The sequence below is a fragment of the Geospiza fortis genome, unplaced genomic scaffold (genome assembly GCF_000277835.1).
Source record: "Geospiza fortis unplaced genomic scaffold, GeoFor_1.0 scaffold200, whole genome shotgun sequence".
NCBI classification, from domain to species: Eukaryota; Metazoa; Chordata; class Aves; order Passeriformes; family Thraupidae; genus Geospiza; species Geospiza fortis.
Window position 1 is genome coordinate 732,264 of NW_005054353.1, and position 18,665 is coordinate 750,928.

The 18,665-nt window shown below is 38.8% G+C and overlaps 1 protein-coding gene across 1 annotated transcript in view; it reads right to left on the bottom strand.

The window, feature by feature from the left end:
• The window catches only part of STK3 (serine/threonine kinase 3), a 129,696-nt gene that overhangs the window by 97,192 nt on the left and 13,839 nt on the right, over positions 1–18,665 (bottom strand). The window contains exons 5-6 of the mRNA XM_005423492.3: positions 3,879–4,043; positions 3,290–3,457 (exon numbers count right to left, since the gene is read on the bottom strand). Of these exons, the coding sequence (XP_005423549.1) occupies positions 3,290–3,457; positions 3,879–4,043 (333 nt within the window). The remainder of the gene's footprint in view (positions 1–3,289; positions 3,458–3,878; positions 4,044–18,665) is intronic.

An 18,665-nucleotide genomic window follows, 5' to 3' on the forward strand; every position in this document is an offset into this window, starting at 1 on the left:
TTGAGATCATGATTTCATCAGCAAAGACAGAGGATATTTCACAGGCATGTTACCAATTTTTAGAAAAAGAGCAAAATCACAACTGTTACAGTAAAACAGCCCATTCTCTGCGCTCTTGTCACAGATTAAAAATAGCAAATTTAGAAATACTAAGGATAGATATCACATGCAGAGGAGTGACTGAACAAAACATGGTTAATGGTTTGAATTAAGTTTTGTCTGGGGCAGGACATACATATTTTATCACTACAGGACAGCATATATGCTGCAGCCAATGGGGACATGGGAATTCAGCTGTTAAAACATCACTGCAGCTTCAGAGGAAGAGATTGAGTCTTGACCTAGAACCACAATGAAGTCCCCTTTAATTAGCTCCACTATAAATTGCTAACTGCTCATCACAGCAGAGCAATCAAAGGCAGATGCAGACACTGTTAGCCACATTAACCCTGGATGCTGCACAGTCTGCTGCAATCAACATGCTTTTAGCCCTGCTAGATGGGTTAAATTATTTAGGTTTGAATGATTTTTTTATAAGCAATTCCTTGCTATTTCTAGTGGTTGTATCACCATGTCTTAGGGCAACCCTGAGGATGTCTCTATTTCTCTCTCCTTTACAACTACCTGAAAATACTCCTTCTTTAAAAAAAACACAGAAAATACACAGAAGTTTCACTTTTTATCATTAGCAAAAGCAGAAAAGGACTGACATCAAGTATGTGAGACAGTCCATAATTCTTAGGTGAATAAAGCATTAAAACTACTGAGCTGGCAATTGCTCTTGACCTTTGAGCCTCAAACCAAGTGTGACAACTACAGCTCCTATTGAACTCAAGTTTGCAGCAGGAACAAGTGAAATAAATCTTAGGCTGTGCCAAGGGAAATATAGGTTGGATATTAGGAAAAAGTTTTTCACAGAAAGAGTGATAAAGTACTGGAATGGCCGGCCCAGGGAGCTGGTGGAATCACCATCTCTGGATGTGTTTAAAGAAAGACTGGATGTGGCACTCAGTGCCATGGTTCAGTTCAGGGGTTAGGGCTTGGGTAGGACTCTATGATCTTGAAGGTCTCTTCCAACCCAGTCATTCTGTGTGAAATAGCATGGATGACACTTACAGCCAAATACACTATGACAGAAATACTTAACCCGAAAAAGCCTGCTTCTTCTTCCCCCTTTCACCTGAAATTCCATTTTGCACCCCCCACTACTTCTTTCCCATCTGAAACTAGTACAAATCTTTGGAAAAGTCAGAGTGTGGTTAAGCAGAGGAAGCTATGCTTGTTTGCATGGAATCTGCTATTTCCTCTCTGCCAAAACACTTGTTTAAAGAAGTCATGTAATATTTCTATTAAGCTGTAAATGCAGTTGACAAGGAAATGGCCTACTGGCAGTGCATTACCTTTGTGGCAGTGCCAACCAGCCTACAGCAAAATAGTGTGCATGGTAATTTCACTATGCATTCCCAGGCAACAAAATTGTGCCTTACATAAATACCACAGAACTCCAGCAACATCTAGGAAAAGCAATGAAAATTTGCCCAAGCTCTCATGCTTGCCTGTATCAATTCTGTATCATAACTAAAACAAAGCATCTACATATGGCCAAAAGTCCTGTGAAGCTGTATCATATGACACCAGAAAAACTATTGCAACTTAAATCTGTGTATTTCTTGTTAACCACTGTAACAACTCACTAATAAAAATTAAGAAAAACTGAAGGTATCAAATATACGAAAGAGTACTAACTACATACAAGCCCTTAAAAACCATAACGTAATTTAAACGTAATTCATTAACAAGAACACATGCTGTATGTAATACAGAATTGTGTTAGATTACATTGGCCTTTGATAGCATTCACTTGATTACAAGAATTAAACAGATCCACAAGCATTCAAACACAATGACCTTTGATTTATAAGCAGCTATTGTCATGCACATAAAAATCCTCCCTGATAATGTAATCCTCACCTTTCAACAGCTGATGCAACTGCATACAGTGATGTTACTCAGACGTAATTAAGGCGTTTTTGTTAGAAGTATAACCAAAAATCCCAGCATGATCAAGTGTAGTTAATTTGTCATCAATCATTCTTCAAAATATTTTACAGGTTATTTCATCTTAAATTCCCATCAAAATCCAGCTTCAGAGATAGTTATTTTGTTCTCAGCTTTCACCTAAATATTTTTAGTTTGAATTGTGATTTTAAAACGCTTAATTACACGGAAGAAAAATATGCTGCAGGAAAACTACTAAAGTTTGCTTCCAAAATTATGTAATGTTTCTAAATTAAAATCACTCACTAGCTTTAACGGAAATTTAAGGAAACATCTCTCTCCAAAGAGCAGACACAACCAAAAATCAAGAACCCCACAAACAAAAATAGCACTAAATACACTTGAATTCAGATGTGCATCACCTTACAGTAATTGTATATAAACAGTACCTTCTCCTTCTATAGTGGTGATTTCTTTCTATTAAGATTCTGATACATGAGGCACCAGCAAAAGAAAACTGAATAAAATAAATTAGTATGCATGACAATTTTGCAGCAAATTGCTAAGATTTTTCTGGAGAAAAGTATGCTTTAAGCAACATAAAGTGTCCTCTTAATTCAAAATGGGTTTTAAACAATTTAAGAATGGAGCATCAGTGCAATCACCATAGCTGTTCTATAGTTTATTACAAAAGCAGCATTATAACAGCAGCACGACTAACAGTGTCAAGTTATCCCCAGATAAACATTGATCCCCATTAGCTTCTCCAAGTAATTCCTTTGTAACTGCTACTCCTCATAAAGCAACTAATTCTATTTACAAAAACTAAACTCATTCATTAAGAGACCTTAGGAGTCACTAATAAATAAAAGCTGTCAGTGTAACTAATAATAATAATAATATTAGCACTCCTCCCATAGGACAGTTCTGAATTCTTCTTTAGGTCACCTTTATTTCAAAACTACCTTTCAAAATCAGACTGACTCTTGGTGATGCAAATCTCCAAGTGCAGTATTTTCTATATTACCCCAAAGCCAATTAAGAGTGTCCTGCTGCAGCTCCCTCTCAAGTGGAGATACAGGCATTCTGAAACCTTACAGAAATGTGTTAAAACACAGACAAACTGGAGTCAAGAGGAAGCAATACAGAAAGTAAAAATTGTTAGTATCAAAATCTCTGTTCATAAACATACAGCTTTATGATTCCAGTATTAGGGGGTTTTGAATGTTTTGTAGGTTTGAGGGTTGTTTTTTTTAATACAACAAATAAAAAATGCCACCAACACACTTACCCTCATTGGGTGAATATCAGCATATGGAGGCTTTCCTTCAGCCATTTCTATTGAAGTTATACCAAGGGACCAGATGTCTGCCACACAGTTATAGCCAATCTCTTGTATGACTTCAGGAGCCATCCAAAATGGAGTTCCTATAACAGTATTACGTTTTGCCATTGTATCCTGTAATTATATTATTTACGAAATTAAACCAGAGATGCTTATTTTCAGATTATTTTTATATCAATTCTATATTTAAAGTTAAATTATCCACCCAAAGGTCAAATGGTAGTGACTTCCAATTAAGACCAAACAGATTCAGCCCATCAGCATACAGAGGCCAAAGAGACGACAATAAACCTCATACTAAAATTTAAAGGGATCATCAGGCACTTGATACACTGGGCTATAAAAACAAACAACTAAAAACTAAATAGCCCTGCAGCATGTTAAATACTCACCATGATAAAGAATGTTAGTTCTGCCACTACCAATAGTGGCAGTGACACTGCTCAGACACAAAATTCAAGGCAGAAGACAAAGGTGAAAGAACAAGGTTGGGAGCATTATAGCATTTTAAAATTATCTTCCCACAGTTACTTACTGTTAACTGGCCAGCCACACCAAAATCAGCTAATTTTGCATGTCCCTCAGTGTTAAGAAGGATGTTTCCAGCTTTTATATCTCTATGAATTTTTCTCATAAAGTGCAAGTATTCAAGTCCTTTAAGAGTAGATTTCAAAATAGTTGCAATTTCATCTTCTGTTAGCTGCAAGAAAACATAAAACCACTTTCAGGTATACACAAAAGGTCCATATATTTGACTTATTTAAATCATGATCATTTCATAGTGATTATTGTAAGGAGCACAATGCTTGACTTTTTTTTTTTTAGCAGACCAGAAAAACTTCCATTTTAAAGCTAAAAAAAACCCGAATAAAAAATAAATTATTAAATGCCAACTATAGAGAAAAAAGATGTTGTGTAGACTTGGCAGACCAAAATGCTTCTCTTAACTCTAATATAGCGCAGAGTCACATGCCATCACAAATGCTACAATAAATTGCAAGTCAACTGGCAAAAAGATGACAGACATTTCATTATGAAAGAAAACACAACAGAGTGAAAAAAACTGAGATATATTTTTTTATGGCTTCCTAAATACCACAAAGTCTTGAATAAGTCATCAGCTAGCAGTTGTTTATTTTCATCACTTTAGATCAACAAAATAGGAACACATAAGCTCCTAAACAAGCGTTATCAGAGAAACAGCAAGAGTCTCTTTTTCAGACCAGACCCCTTTGAGAACAATTCTTCATCAACATTTTTTCTCAAATAAAAGCACAAACACACACATATAATGCATTCCATGTGATGCAACTGCTCAAGGAAATACAAAGAAACTATCCATACAACTGAAATGCCAATTAATTACAGTACACTGATGCTTCAATAGAAGAACTAAAATGAACTTCACACATTCTCAGAAATGCAAGAAACTGGAAAAGTGAAGATGAATACTCTGATTTGGCTACAATGCTGGCTTGCATTTTTCCCCTCTTTCCTCTACTTTTCCAATCCTACACAGAAAATAAATTAAGAACTAGCAATTCCTTCCAGCTTCAGTTCTGAAAATGCTGGTAGACATCCACACCTCCCTCCAAAAAGCAACCACCACCAAAAGCCTGTAAGAAACAAAAAACCCACTTGTGATCACTCTAAGCCAAAAGAATGAAAGAACAAAAAGGAAAAAAAATATTACTCAACAAGATTATCCGCACCTGAGCTGCTCAGAAGTTTTAATTATTTAATAAGCAGAACCACTTCCCTGTTGCAGCTTCCATCCAGTCTCACAAAACCTAGGTGTGGAGCCCAAGGGCACAGTTGCACATTTATTTAAAGAGCAGTCCCAAGCTCCAGTCCCTCCTTTCCGGGCAACCTACAGCAGTTAATTCACAGTGTCTCAGCCCCTCTTCCACTGAACAACTATAACAGACAGATCCTAGTTGAAAACAAACCTGTCTGCCAAATTATTTTTCCAACAAAACAGCTCCTGGATTCAACTCATGGCATAGTAAAGGACAAAGCAAAGTAGCTGCTGCTCAAACTGGCATTGCTTTCAAAAAAGTGCATGTGTTGATTTACCCCAAGAGTTCCAGAGACTTTTATAAACCTTTTCCTATGCGAGCAGAGGATGAAACTGATGGTGGTGTATTAGCTCCAAGCCAAGCAGTTACCGCCTCTGCTGTGCATTATGCATTCCTTGCCCACCATTTATCTCTGAGATCTTTCACTGTTTCTATTCAGCAGCACACTGCTCAAAGCCTTCACTTGTGCTACTTTATGCTGACTGCTATGCTGCTTCAAAGGACTGCATGCCAGAAGAACTGAAAACCCTGTTACACACAGTTCAAATAACACAACTTTCCTGGTATTGTGCCATGGGAGTAAAACCATTTACCTGATCTGGAGTCAAGCAAGAAGGGACTTCAAATCAACTGTAAGATAAAACTTAAGTATGGTCAAAAAGATATTTGAAGAAAGAGACAATCCTTATTATGTGAGCCAAAAATTCTATGATGAATCACTAAAACTGTAATTATCTGCAGACTCACACTTCAGGCAATTTAAACCCTGGCTATTATACACTGCATCTTGAATGGTTTAAGACATGCTGAGTGTAACACTTGCTGCCCAAACTTTACCAAATCCACCCAATTGCAGAAACAATACAATGTCCTGAATCTCCAAAACCTTCCATGCAGCTAATCCTGAACATGCAACAGAAAATGACCTTGAGCACTGACAAATGCATAGCAAGATAAGCATACAACTTCCCTCCCACTTTCATCTAGAAACAAGTATTATGAAAAATGGTGCTTGGAGGACATGGCAGAGATCGCTCTTCAATATGTTGTGCTTCTAAGGAGGTAAACACCCAGCTTTAGTTCTTGAAAAATTAACCACATGAAGATCTTTGATCATCAGCTCTAGATGGAGAAGTGGTTTTGTAGCTGCACGACAAAGTCCAGCTCTCAAAAGGAGAGGCTAATGGAAGACTGGAACCAAAAGCTGGCAAATAAGCAATGGAGTGAGAATCCAGCAAACCAAAAGAGAATCCTGGAGTGCTGCAGCCTGATGCACTATCTGGGGATCCTCAGCAAAGTAAAGCTCTACCATGGCTAAATATTACAGAAGAACAAAGCATTTACACATCCAAATACACAAAGTGGTCAAAAAAGCCCAGAGAAGTGAATACCACCTCTAAGAAGCAGGCAGAGAGCACAAGTCATGTTTATCACAAACAGCAGTAACAGGAAAGCAAAGGAAAAAAAGAAGGAAGAACAGATTTATGATGTTCCAAGACACATCAATTCCAGCTCCAGACATCCTCGATTTATCCACTTGTGCTTCATATATAATCATCATCTATATAACATGATACAGTCACTAAAATCACTCCTGCTTATATTGTTGCTGAACATGGCCAAGTATGTGCACAATAATACTCAGACAAAATGTTTGGCTTTAACGCCTAATATTATTTAGAAGGATGGAATGAATTACCAGCCTTACACAAGAAGCAAAGAAAGTACCCTCACCTCCCCTACACAAAATTATCTTTTCAGAAAATAATGCACTGCCATATTGAACATTACCATGCAATCACCACAAAAAAAGTATTTTAAAAAAAACTTCAAAATCATTAATTCCATTATTTTTGTGCCATTTAAACTTTTTGCAGAACCCACACCATCTATGGATAACAGTGAAAGCACATAAATTACAAAGTTCTCTGCATGTATACTTCTAAATCCAGAAACACTAACTATGCAGTATTGCATCTGAGCTATACTGCATAGTTAAATGCAGTACACCATTTCTTCCCTTATTGGATGCACTAAACATTGTTTTGAAAGTTCCATTATGTTGATCCTGTAGACCAGAACCATCTTGTGCAGAGGGTTTTGCACACACTAATGGTATTTAAGTATTTTGTACACTGCCTGCCAAAAAGCAAATGGTATCCTGGGCTGCATGAGATAACATTGCCAGGAGATGCAGGAAGGTGAGGGATCCTTCCCTTCTGCTCCACACTGCTGACACCTCACCTGGAGTGCTGGGTTCACTTCTAGACTTCTCAGTATAAGAGACATGGAAACACCAGAGAGGGTTAACAAAGGGCCACAAAGATGACCATGGGACTGGAACATGTCTCCCAGGAGGAGAGACTGAGACTGGGACCATTCAGCCTGGAGAAGACCAAGCTCACGGGGAATTTTTTTAATGTATGGGAATAACTGAAGGGAAGGTGCAAAGAGGATGAAGTCAGGCTCTTTCCAGTGGTGCCCAGTGACAGGAACAGAGGCAATGGACACACTCTCAAACACAGGAGGTTCCTTCTAAACAGCAGGAAACTTTTTACTGGAACAGGTTACCCAAGGAAGTTGTGGAGTCTCCCTCCTTTGAAAACCATGGAGAAATGGCCCTGGGCAGCCAACTCCAGATGGCCTTTTTTTAGGATGCTGGTTGGGCCAGATGACCTCCAGAGGTCCATTCTAACATCAACCATTCAATGATTCTGTATTAGTAGAATTTACAACTCCATACAACAAAATTGGTGCATTTTACACCAATTTGAATAAATCATGGGTGGTTTGTTTTAGCTGACTTGTCTATATTTAAAGTTTGAATATAATCCCAAAATAAACCAAATCCAAAATATATCATTACTAAAGAATAAGTTAGTTAACTGTCTGAACAAAAGGCAAGTGTGTGTTCCTAAGGAGGTAAAATCACTAGCTTTAGCTCTTGAAAAATTAGTGGCTGAGGTCCCTGCTGACTGAAAGCCAGGCTGTGTTATTCCAGTTTACAAAAAGGGCATGAGGGAAGATCCAGGAATCTATGTATATGCAAGCCTAATCTCAGTTTCTACAAAACTGATGGAGAGCATCATACTAGGTACTACTGAAAGGCCTTCAAAAGAACAATGAGATCATCAGGCACTGTCAACATGGGTTCACAGAGAGAAATCCTGTTTAATTTGATACCTTTCTATGATGAGGTCACCCACCCACTGGTTTTTACTTAAGTCAGGCTTATGATACCTCACGGCATCCTTCTGCAGGATGAATAGACACACAGTGAGCTGGAGGCTGAAGGCCAGGGTTCAAAGGGCTGTAGTGAATGGAGCTACATCTGGCTGGTGACCTGTCACCAGTGATGTACCGCCAATTCTAGGGCTAATTTGGTTCACTACTTTTATCAATAATCTGGATGCAGGAATTGAACGCACCATTAGTAAAGTCTGCTGAGGATACCAAAGTGGGAGATGCTGTTTGAATGAAAAGTCTTGCAGAGGGATTTGGACAGAATGGAGCACTGGGCAATGATGACCAGGATGAAACTGAACAAGCCTGAATGACAGATTCTACATCTGGGATGGGTAGCACAGGGACAAGCATAAATTGGGAGAGTAATGGCTCAAGAGCAGCCCTGCAGGAAGGGATCTGTGTGTGCTGGTCAGCAGCAGGCTCAGCAGGAGTCAGCAATGCACCCTGGCAGCCCAGAGGACAAACCCCTTCCTGGGGTGCATCAAACTCAGCATCCCCAGCCGGTCACAGAGGTGACTGTCCTGCTGTACAGCCTTGGTGCAGCCTCTCCTTGAGCTCTGTGTGCTGCTCTGGGGCCCACAGCTGAAGAATGAGGGTAAAGGATAAGAATGTGTTCAGAGAAGGGGAAATACTGATTTTTTTTTTTAACATGACAAAAAAATAACATACAGTTCTTCTTTACAGCATGGAGACTAGCTGACACACAAACTAATGCAAACCTGATGGAATTTGTAGAAATAAATGGAGGACACTTTTATAGCCTACCAATTGTTGGAAGTAACAAGGGACCAAAGTACATAAAAACAGATCCAAAGCTCCTACAACTATTCATTTATTCACAAAACCACACACAAACTTTTAAAATCCACATCAAAATGCTTCCTAATTATGTCTCCTCCCTTCTTTACTCTAAATCAGAATCTGTCGTCTTAAGCATGGTTAAAAGTCGCTGTCTAGGTAGCGTAGTGTCTGTGTCCCTACAAGCAACTTTCAACACACAAACAGCTAAGTATAGAACCAGACCATCACATGCTTTGTCGCAGCACACAACTTGCCATCTACTCAATACCCAGTACTCTCGAGTTCTAGAAGTAGTTTGATATTGACACACATGCAATGCCATTGATAATCACCACACAGAATAATTAAAAGAAACAAAACTATTTCATATTAATATAAAACCATGTTCCAGTCAATGCTGCTATCCTGATCTAGATGTATGGTTCTGACACTATTCTATTCCTGATCAATCTGTATGGGCAGTATTTTTCCTAAACAAGTTGGTCAATTTTATTCTGAGATCTTCCATGCACAGCATCATTCTTCCCTCAGCACAGCTCTATACCTTGCACCTTATATATAAGTCATAATGTTTCTGCTTCATTTTTGATTTCTGTTCATATCAAGAGCCTCACTTAAACCCTTGTGGAACATTTATCTCTTTGGTATCTTAGGCTAGTTCTAATCCTGCATGCTGTCCCTTTGACAGGTTGGTGCTACCCTCTAAATAAGAGTCAGCCATGGAACAGCTTCTAATCCTTCACCATCAAAACCACATGCAGATTGTATATTAAAAAGAATGTGAATGATAAAGGTGAACCACTCTACAGCCTACATAAAATACATTAGACATGAGGACAATCTTAGAAATCAAAATCTGGAGCAAAGCAGCAAATTCTAGTGTTCCACATCTATTAGGAGACTATAAGAGACATCTAATTCACATATTTATATCTAACTGGCTATGGATGCCACACACAAGGGAGAATGAGGGTTTATCCAGTCCACCACACACCACCTAATCCATGCAGCTGTTGGGACAACTCATCCACAGGTTCTCCTGCACACATTCTCCTTCCTGAGGCCCCTCTAAAGGGGTCTGGGTCAGCTGAATTGTTTTAACTGACTAAGTCCATTCCCAGCTGCTCTTTTTACACTAATACATGCACATTAAATCTGATGCTTCCAGGAAGTATCAGATTACTGCATCTAAACACTCTGATTAGGTTGAACACATCGGGTAGGTCCATTCTCATGGCAAATAAAGGAGCCATTCTTCCACCAGAAGCTACGAAGCTCAAACATTTCACATCCCATCATCATCACACACCTCTCCTATTCTTCATTTACACAAAGACAAGTCTGGACTAAGAAAAAACCTGATATTCAGGAGAGAAGGGCAAACAAGCAGGGAAGAAGAGATGACAGTTCCCACAATACCCTTCCAATTTGTAGTATTTGACATCTAACTTAGGAAGTAGGCAGAAATCTTCAGAGAGAAAAAGAGTTGTTACAGTTCTAGCCTGAAGCCAATCTTAGATTTTAGTTCCCACTACCTATTACAAACTACACTGTCCTGAAATTGCTTTCCCTGAGCCTCTCTTTCAGGGCAACTAGACCCTTTTTTGAGCAGATGTATATGCTATGAGTAAATATAGTGCTCTTCAAACAAAATCACAGCCTCGGTCTTGGAGTAAAGTACCAAATCATGGCATTACTTAGGACAACAAGGTTTGGTCTAAGTCTGCCAGATAATCTTCACTTAATCCTATACTATCTAAGGAGACACCTCAATATTACAGTAATGGACAGAGTAAGAACTCACTACCATAAGACCCAAGCTGCACATAAAATCATACAGAAAATATACTGCAATAAATGTAACTACAAACATTCACTGTACAGGTGATGATCAGTGTTAGCATTTTTAAGATTTGTTTTTCACTACATAATCCTAGTAACATAAATTTCATAATACTTCATTAATATAATATGCAAGAGACCTCATCTTCTCTTTCCTTTAAATTAGCATTTTTGTACTGGATTATTAAAGATAGTGCAAACACATCAGTCTTTTATGTGTAGTTTGAAAATTACTACAGCCTAGCAGCAGCATAAAATTACCTAAAACATACCTAGTGGCTCATAGGAAAAACTATTACAGGAAATCTCATGCTTAACATTAGCTAACATTAATACACAGGCAGATCAAGAACTGATCAGAATATGAAAGTCAGACTCTTCAGCCCTTCATTACCGAGTCCCAGCTTCCTAGAAGATATCTATGAAGTACTGAACCAGATGTTGAGCACAACCTTAGAAGTAAAGCAGAAAAGTACAGAACCTCTTTAGCACTGCACTAAGTGCAGATTTTAACTATGATTCAGTAGCACATGCTTTGGCACGTCTACAAAGAGCTGTGATCAGCACCAATGTAGTTGTTTGGTTGTGCAAAGTCCTCTTCTGACAAGAATAAGGTCAAGAACTGCACTGGAAGCCCTTAACACAGGTCTGCTAAAACAATACAACTGTATGCCTTTCTAACAGGAAGCACTTATCTGAGTTGCCACTGTTTAAAACCAACTTTACCATCATAGGGAACACATCTGCTAACAGCTCACTTGGCTCACAAGCTACACACCTGCTCATACCATCCCCACTGGGTCTGACAGCATCACCAAGAGAGACCTTGCACAATCTTATAAGCCAACAAAGAGCTGGCTGAGCATAAAGGGCAACCTCCTAGAAGTATGAAAACAGTCTTTCCTGGCAGGCAAGGTAAGTAAATACAGCAGAAAGCAATCTTGAACAAAGAAAGAGATGAGAACTCATAACTGAGCTGAAGTGCAGGAAATAAGGCATGCAAAGCACAAAAACAGATTACTAAAGATAAATAAAGAAGCACTGCCTGGATAGTAAAGAGCTGAATTACAAAGGCCAAGAATAGGGTGAACTTGCATCTGGAGAGCAAAACAGAAGACAGCAAGAGGGAGGGAGGGGGGGAGGGAGAGAGGGACTTTGTGTTGGGCGGTCAGTCTGTTAACAAGCTATGCAGAAATTTCCCAAACACGTTCCTTGCATCAGTCTTTAGCAGGGTTGCTCTGACTCTCAGTTGTCTCTGCCTAGTAGCAAAATAGAACAAGTTAGGAATTACTCTAGTAAACTGGACAAATACAAGTCCATGAGAACAGATAAGATCCAAAGGTGCCAAGGAGCTGGCTAATGTCAACTCAAGGCTACCTCTTATCAACTTTAAAAGATTACAGCAATGAGGGTGTCCCTTACAACACGATCATCTTCAAAATGGGCAAAAAGAAGGACCTGAGGAACTACAGGCTGATCAGCTCATTCTCAGACCCCAAGTATGGGGTAAATCCACAGAGAAGCTAATTTTGTTTGTGTTTTTAGACACACAAATGATAAAAAAGTGACTGGGAACAGCCAGCCTAAGTTAACCAGAAGGAAATTATGCTAAATTAACCTGGTCACTTTCTTATGAGGGTGAAGAGAAGGCCGAGGATGTAATTTTGTCTGACTTTACAAGGCTGTTGGCAGCCTCCAATCTGTGTTTTTAACTAAATCTGGGGAATCATGGAGAAGATGCAGAGGAACAACCAGCTGGACTGCCAGGCTCAGCAGTGGTTCAATGCGTAACCAAGAGCCAGCTCTAAGCAATGTTCTCAGAGACTGATCATAGGGTGAATACTCCCAACATCTTGATCAACAACCTGAACAGTGAGGAGGAACACACCCCATCGTGGTTTGTGGATGACATGAAACAAGGTGGAAACAGCCAATACACTACAGACAGGGCAGGGCTGCCATGTAGAGGGATCTCAACAAGCTGTAAGAATTAGCTTGACAACAAATACAGTAGTTCAACGATGGCAGAGTCCCACACCAGGACAGAACCACCCCATGCCATGAGCAGTAGGGACAGAGAATCCATGTGGCAGGGAACATTCCTCCAGGAAAGGTTCTGGGTGGCTCCAGAAGACAAGCTGAACATCAGTCAGCAACATCAGCAATACGCCCTAACCATAGACTGGCCTTCATTAGGAAAGCACAGTCAGGTCAAGTAAAAATCCCCCTCTATTTAGCATTTGTGAACACAAATCTGGAGCACAGTACCCTGTTCCAGGCTGCTATAAAAGAAAGGCTGACAAATTGGAGAGTCCAGTTAGAACTGGACTAGAGGGGCTAGAACAAACCAAAACAATCCTCACTGAGCATACAAGAAGAAATAAAAGTTCTTGGGGCTGGAGAAAGAGATTGAGTCACACTTTTCAGATTGTTAAAACTGATCTGAACAAGGTCCTAAACACTAACTGGACTTCCTTCCTTGGAAAAGTAGATTCACCTAGCTGACTTCCAGAGGTCTCTTTCAAATTAAAATTATCACTTATTCCAAATCAGTGGCACACTGTTCGCCTCTTTCCTTACCACCTCTAAAATAGACATCCAAATTCAAAACAGTAGCCTTTCTTTTACCTGCAGTTTTTCTACATTTCATCTGCTTCCTCACCACAATAATACATAGCAATAAACCCATCTAAACTTTAAAGACTCTTTTATTGTAAAATAAAATACACATGGAAGACCATAACGAAACTTGGCTCAACTCCTTGAATGGAGACAAATTTTATTGCCCAAATTACAACTTTATATGCAGAGAGGCTGACTCAAACTGTAAGTACATTAAAAATTCAGCTGATATTTCTGTCTCTCCAATGCAAACAATGATGGGGTTCTTTTGAGAGGAAAGAGCAGTGTGGGAAGGCAATAAGGCTAAACTTCCAATAAGAATAAGATTATGTGTGTTTTGCGATGCAAGTTATATACAGGGTACCAGTAGATGACTGATGAAACATTCATTTAAACAGCTACCTTTCATTGCAAGATTTTATTATAAATTTCTTCATATTCTAGGTTTACATAGTCATTTCATTGTCTGAGCAACTTAAAACTGGCACTAACTGAAAATTATTTACAAGAGGGGAAAAAAGCTGCTGCTTGCACTGAATAATTCTAACAATTTTTTATTTGAAAAATTATTTGAGTGACTGACTTCAAACCACAGATGCAACTTCTGCTATTCTCCCAGAAGTTCCACAGATTTTCTGAAACATGGGTGAGGAGGCAAAGGAGATCTGTTGACTGTGCAACTAACCAGACTCTTCAGATCAGAAAAAATATGAAAATCCTACCTCCTCCTCAACATACCACAGCATTGCTCATCTTTTAGCAGTGACCTGACTGCAAAGAGATCAGTAACAAATATAAACATTGTGAAACCCCGGAAATACAACAATTAGAACTGAAGTAGTATTTTGTAAACTTTCTACCAAGAAGTACATTTTTTAAACAGAAGGTGAATTATATGATGCTGAGCATTTTAGTATTATATGGCTAGTTTTAAGACAGCCCATAAAATGAACTCCAACATTTTATGCACCTGTAGGAAATCACAGAAATATAGAAATCATCCAGGAATCAAATTCTTCTTAGAACTGACTTGCAGATGTTCATGGCACAAGTTAATAACAGTATTTCTTTTAATGGAAAGAGGAAGGTCAGATAAAGTTTGGGGAGAGATAATTCTGTCTTCAGAGCAATTGTTATAGTATTTTACAAATAAACAGAGGACTTCAGAGGATGTATAATTTAATAGCATATTAGTCCTCACTGAGTGAGCATGATCTGCCAAGACACTAGAAAAAGGGGAAGAGAGGACAGTTAGTGTATCCCAAAGCACATTTACCAGAGGATGCTGCATAGCCAATCTTTGTTTTGAAACTTCCCCATTTCTGAATGCTTTTGGTCAACTGTAGTTGCATGTAATACATACAAAGTTATTTTGGAAATGGATGAATACCAGTGTAGCTCAAGCTTCCTTTTCTTTCATAAAAATTAGCCAACACATAACTTGCATCTTATTTCTGGCACACAAAGATTTTTCAGCTCAGGGAAAAAACAGTAATTTTCATGAGCAAACTTCCAAGCAGATAAACACAGTTTAATGCAACTGAAAGCAAGATCTATCATTTTGAGAGTCAGACAGTACAATCCATTTTTAAGGAACTTACAATGCTACTCTAAAGAACTAAGGAAAAAATATTTCCCAGCATTTATATAGCAGTCAATCATTCAGAGCCATAGTAAGGATTTTATTAGACAAGCACTGAATAATCTCAGTGTTGCATTGCAGAGGCTAGGATAAGCTAACCTGCTTTGTAAGGCTAAACACAGAACAAGGCAATCAAGACATTTGTGATCAAGTTCTTTCCTCCTTTTCCTCAACCCACAAAGAAAAGCAGTTTAACAATGTTGGCCTAAAGCTCAGTCTCTGAAGAGTAACACAGCTGATTAGCCCATTGAGTCAATTCATCACCTGGAAGGCCCACTGACAGAACATGGCCAGCAGCACAGCCAGGATGGACTTGTCCATGGACACCAAGATGACATAAGCAAGTGAGCCAGTGCAGAAGGAATTTCAATCTTTGTGTATGGACTGTCTGGGTACTAACTAATCCACGTGGGTTCAACTGAGGAAGTGATAACTGCGATAGATGCTACTTAAAATGTACAAGAGGTACTAGGCCCTAGACAGCTGCTTTACAGCTAATGATCACATGAACTTTAGTGAAGCAAAGGCCTACAAATTGGAAATATTTTAACTGTGAAATTACTGAGAAACATGACTGCTTAAAACTGCAAAACAACATCCTTATGAGCAAAATGCCTTTAGTCCAGATAACAGAAGATTTACCCCGGATCCCCATGGTAACGTACAGAGAAAGAAAATCCATCAGGACATTTAAATACAACATCCAGAGATTTGGATACACTATTCACTTGAATTAGTGGAGCTTAAACACACAGAAAAAAGTAACTAGCTAAGAAAACATAGCAGAAGCTAATCATTAGGAGTACATGAGGCATTACACATGTAACTGATAAAGTGGTATAATTGATAAAGTGATAAAGGAAATAATTTTAGATACAAAGTGAACAATCTCTGGGCCCAACTGCACAGTACCTGCACAGCGATCCACTTGTGATTTAAAATACTGACCCAAGTAAGACATGTTTCTCTGATAAACCTACAACATAGCCACTACCTGGTATGTTTCAGTCAGTTGAATTTGGTCCCCAAAGAGTCAGGATTAGAATGACTTAGTTAATCATGATCAGTGGATGAGCAAATGCACCCTCAATAATTATTAGAGAGACAAGGATGGTTGTGTGTAAATACTCTCTCCTATGTTAAGAGCAGCCAGTGAGTGTTGCTTCACACTGTAATTATCTCATCTATTGACACTGAAAGTCAGTCTCTGACATGTTCTTCCTTCCCTTTCCACAGTGCTCATTCCTTGCATCAGATGAAGCCACTGTGCTGCCACAGTAAGTCCAGAGTCAGCTCATGAGGGGTGGGGAGGACAGAAGAGAGGAAGTTCCTCCATCATATCATCAAGCTTATCGAAGATCACCCTGCAGCCACAGACAATCACTGCATCTGAGGCATGGAAAAGGCAGGAGGAACACACCAGTCAGGTTGGAGGACAGCAGCAGAACTGCCCTCCCTGGCAGCAACCCACAGTCTGAATGCATGATACATGTACCTCCCAAACCAGTCTCTGAGAAAAGCAGACAAAACTAGACCTAAGCTTTGCTGCCCAGGACTGATGAAAACCACACCCTAAATGAGCTAACAAGCACCATGGATTTGCTGAAGTGCTGCTGATCTGCCTGGCACACTAGAAGACTCCAGCAGAATTGCAGTGGTCCATTTAACTTCAAATTAATGGCTCAGGCCTCTTGGACAAGACCCTGCTCTTGCTAAGCTGAAAAGTTCTCCATATGAATAGGCTCCAAACAACCACTAAAAATTACCCTAACTCTGGATTCTGTTTCCCTAAGTTTTGGTCCACTACAACAGTGGAAAAAAGCCCAGTGTTGTTCACTTTCTAGACAAACACAGTTTTTGAAAAACAGAAACCACAAAAACAGAAGATGATCAATAAATTCTTAGTTTTAGAGACAAGCAACAAAGGCAAATACATATTAACATTTTCTCCCCAAACAGGAGGAAAAATCCACCTTCTCCTATGACCTGACTTAATAATCATCCTAGAATAATTTAGGTTGGAAGAGATCTTTAACATCAAGTCCAAATGATAATCCTAATGGCCATTGCACTAAAGGGTTCTTAATTCAACTTTCTCTATTTCTTTTCCATAAATATGAGAAGCAGGAAATAAACTTTTCCTTGGCCCAGCCACAGTCTTCATTTGACAATTTAAGGAAGTTACAGAATACATAACTCTATGTGTCTGACTGTATTCAGTAAATATTCTGATAAAATAAGAAACAACTCTCTCCTTGTTTGCAAGTAAATATCTTTATTTAATTTTCTTATTACAAAACCATTTCTTATTTCCATTTAATGAATGAATAAATAAATAAATAAAATGTAAGGTCATCAACAGTGTGCTCAAGTACTTTAAGCAGCACATCCAACCAACTTTACATCTGCCAGCATTAATTGTGTCCTTACCAACTCCTTCCCAAAACTCTACTAGCCATGCACTCCATGACTTGCCTTTATAAAAGCTTTATCATTGGTATCCATGTATTTACTGATTATTCTGTGCCTTCAAAGAGAATTCATGCTATTTAATCATACGGACCTTAAGAGCAGCAGAAGACATAGTTTGTCTGATCATCAGTATGCATTTGCTCCAAGACTCCAATATCCCTTCCCCTCAAATCTTTAATTCATCTACTATGTCAATATCCTACAACAGATCTAAGAAAAACTAGATAGCCTAATTTTATATAAGTACACACACACATTCATATGGACACCTTTTTTAAAATAAAAATTCAAGCATTTTCTATCAATGCACAAACAAGTTTGCTCCTTTTTTTCTTTTCTTAAATTCTGTTTTAAATGGATTATGGTTCGTTTTGGTTTTTTAAATCCTGGAGTAGCTTGTGCCATTTCTTACTAGAGCTACTGATCCTTGGATAATATACAACAGCAAGAACACCAATTTTGAAGATTGCAGAACTCCAGCAATCTCACAGTGGTTCTGACTTTTCCCCATCACTTCAATCACAGCAGCCTCAATACCAGCCACCTTCTCCAAGGGGCTCCCTTTAGTGTCGACATCACCTCCACTTCCTAATAAACCTGATTCCATTTTCTTTTATGCCTTGTTTTCTAAACATTGCTTTTCTCTCCTTTACTTTCCCCCTCTGCTCCCAAGTAAGGTGCAAGGAACATCTCAAGGAGCGTTTACAAAATGTGAAGCCCAGCAAGTAGTGTCACCACAGAGTACCTACTGGTAAACAGAATACCTCATGTTACAGCCTATTACTGAAAACAATGGACTCAAAGGAATTCAAGGCTGCTTGACACCTACAACAAAACACGTTTCAGAGAAGTTGTTTCTTAATGAGAACTAAAACAATACCTGCTTCCTACAGGCTTC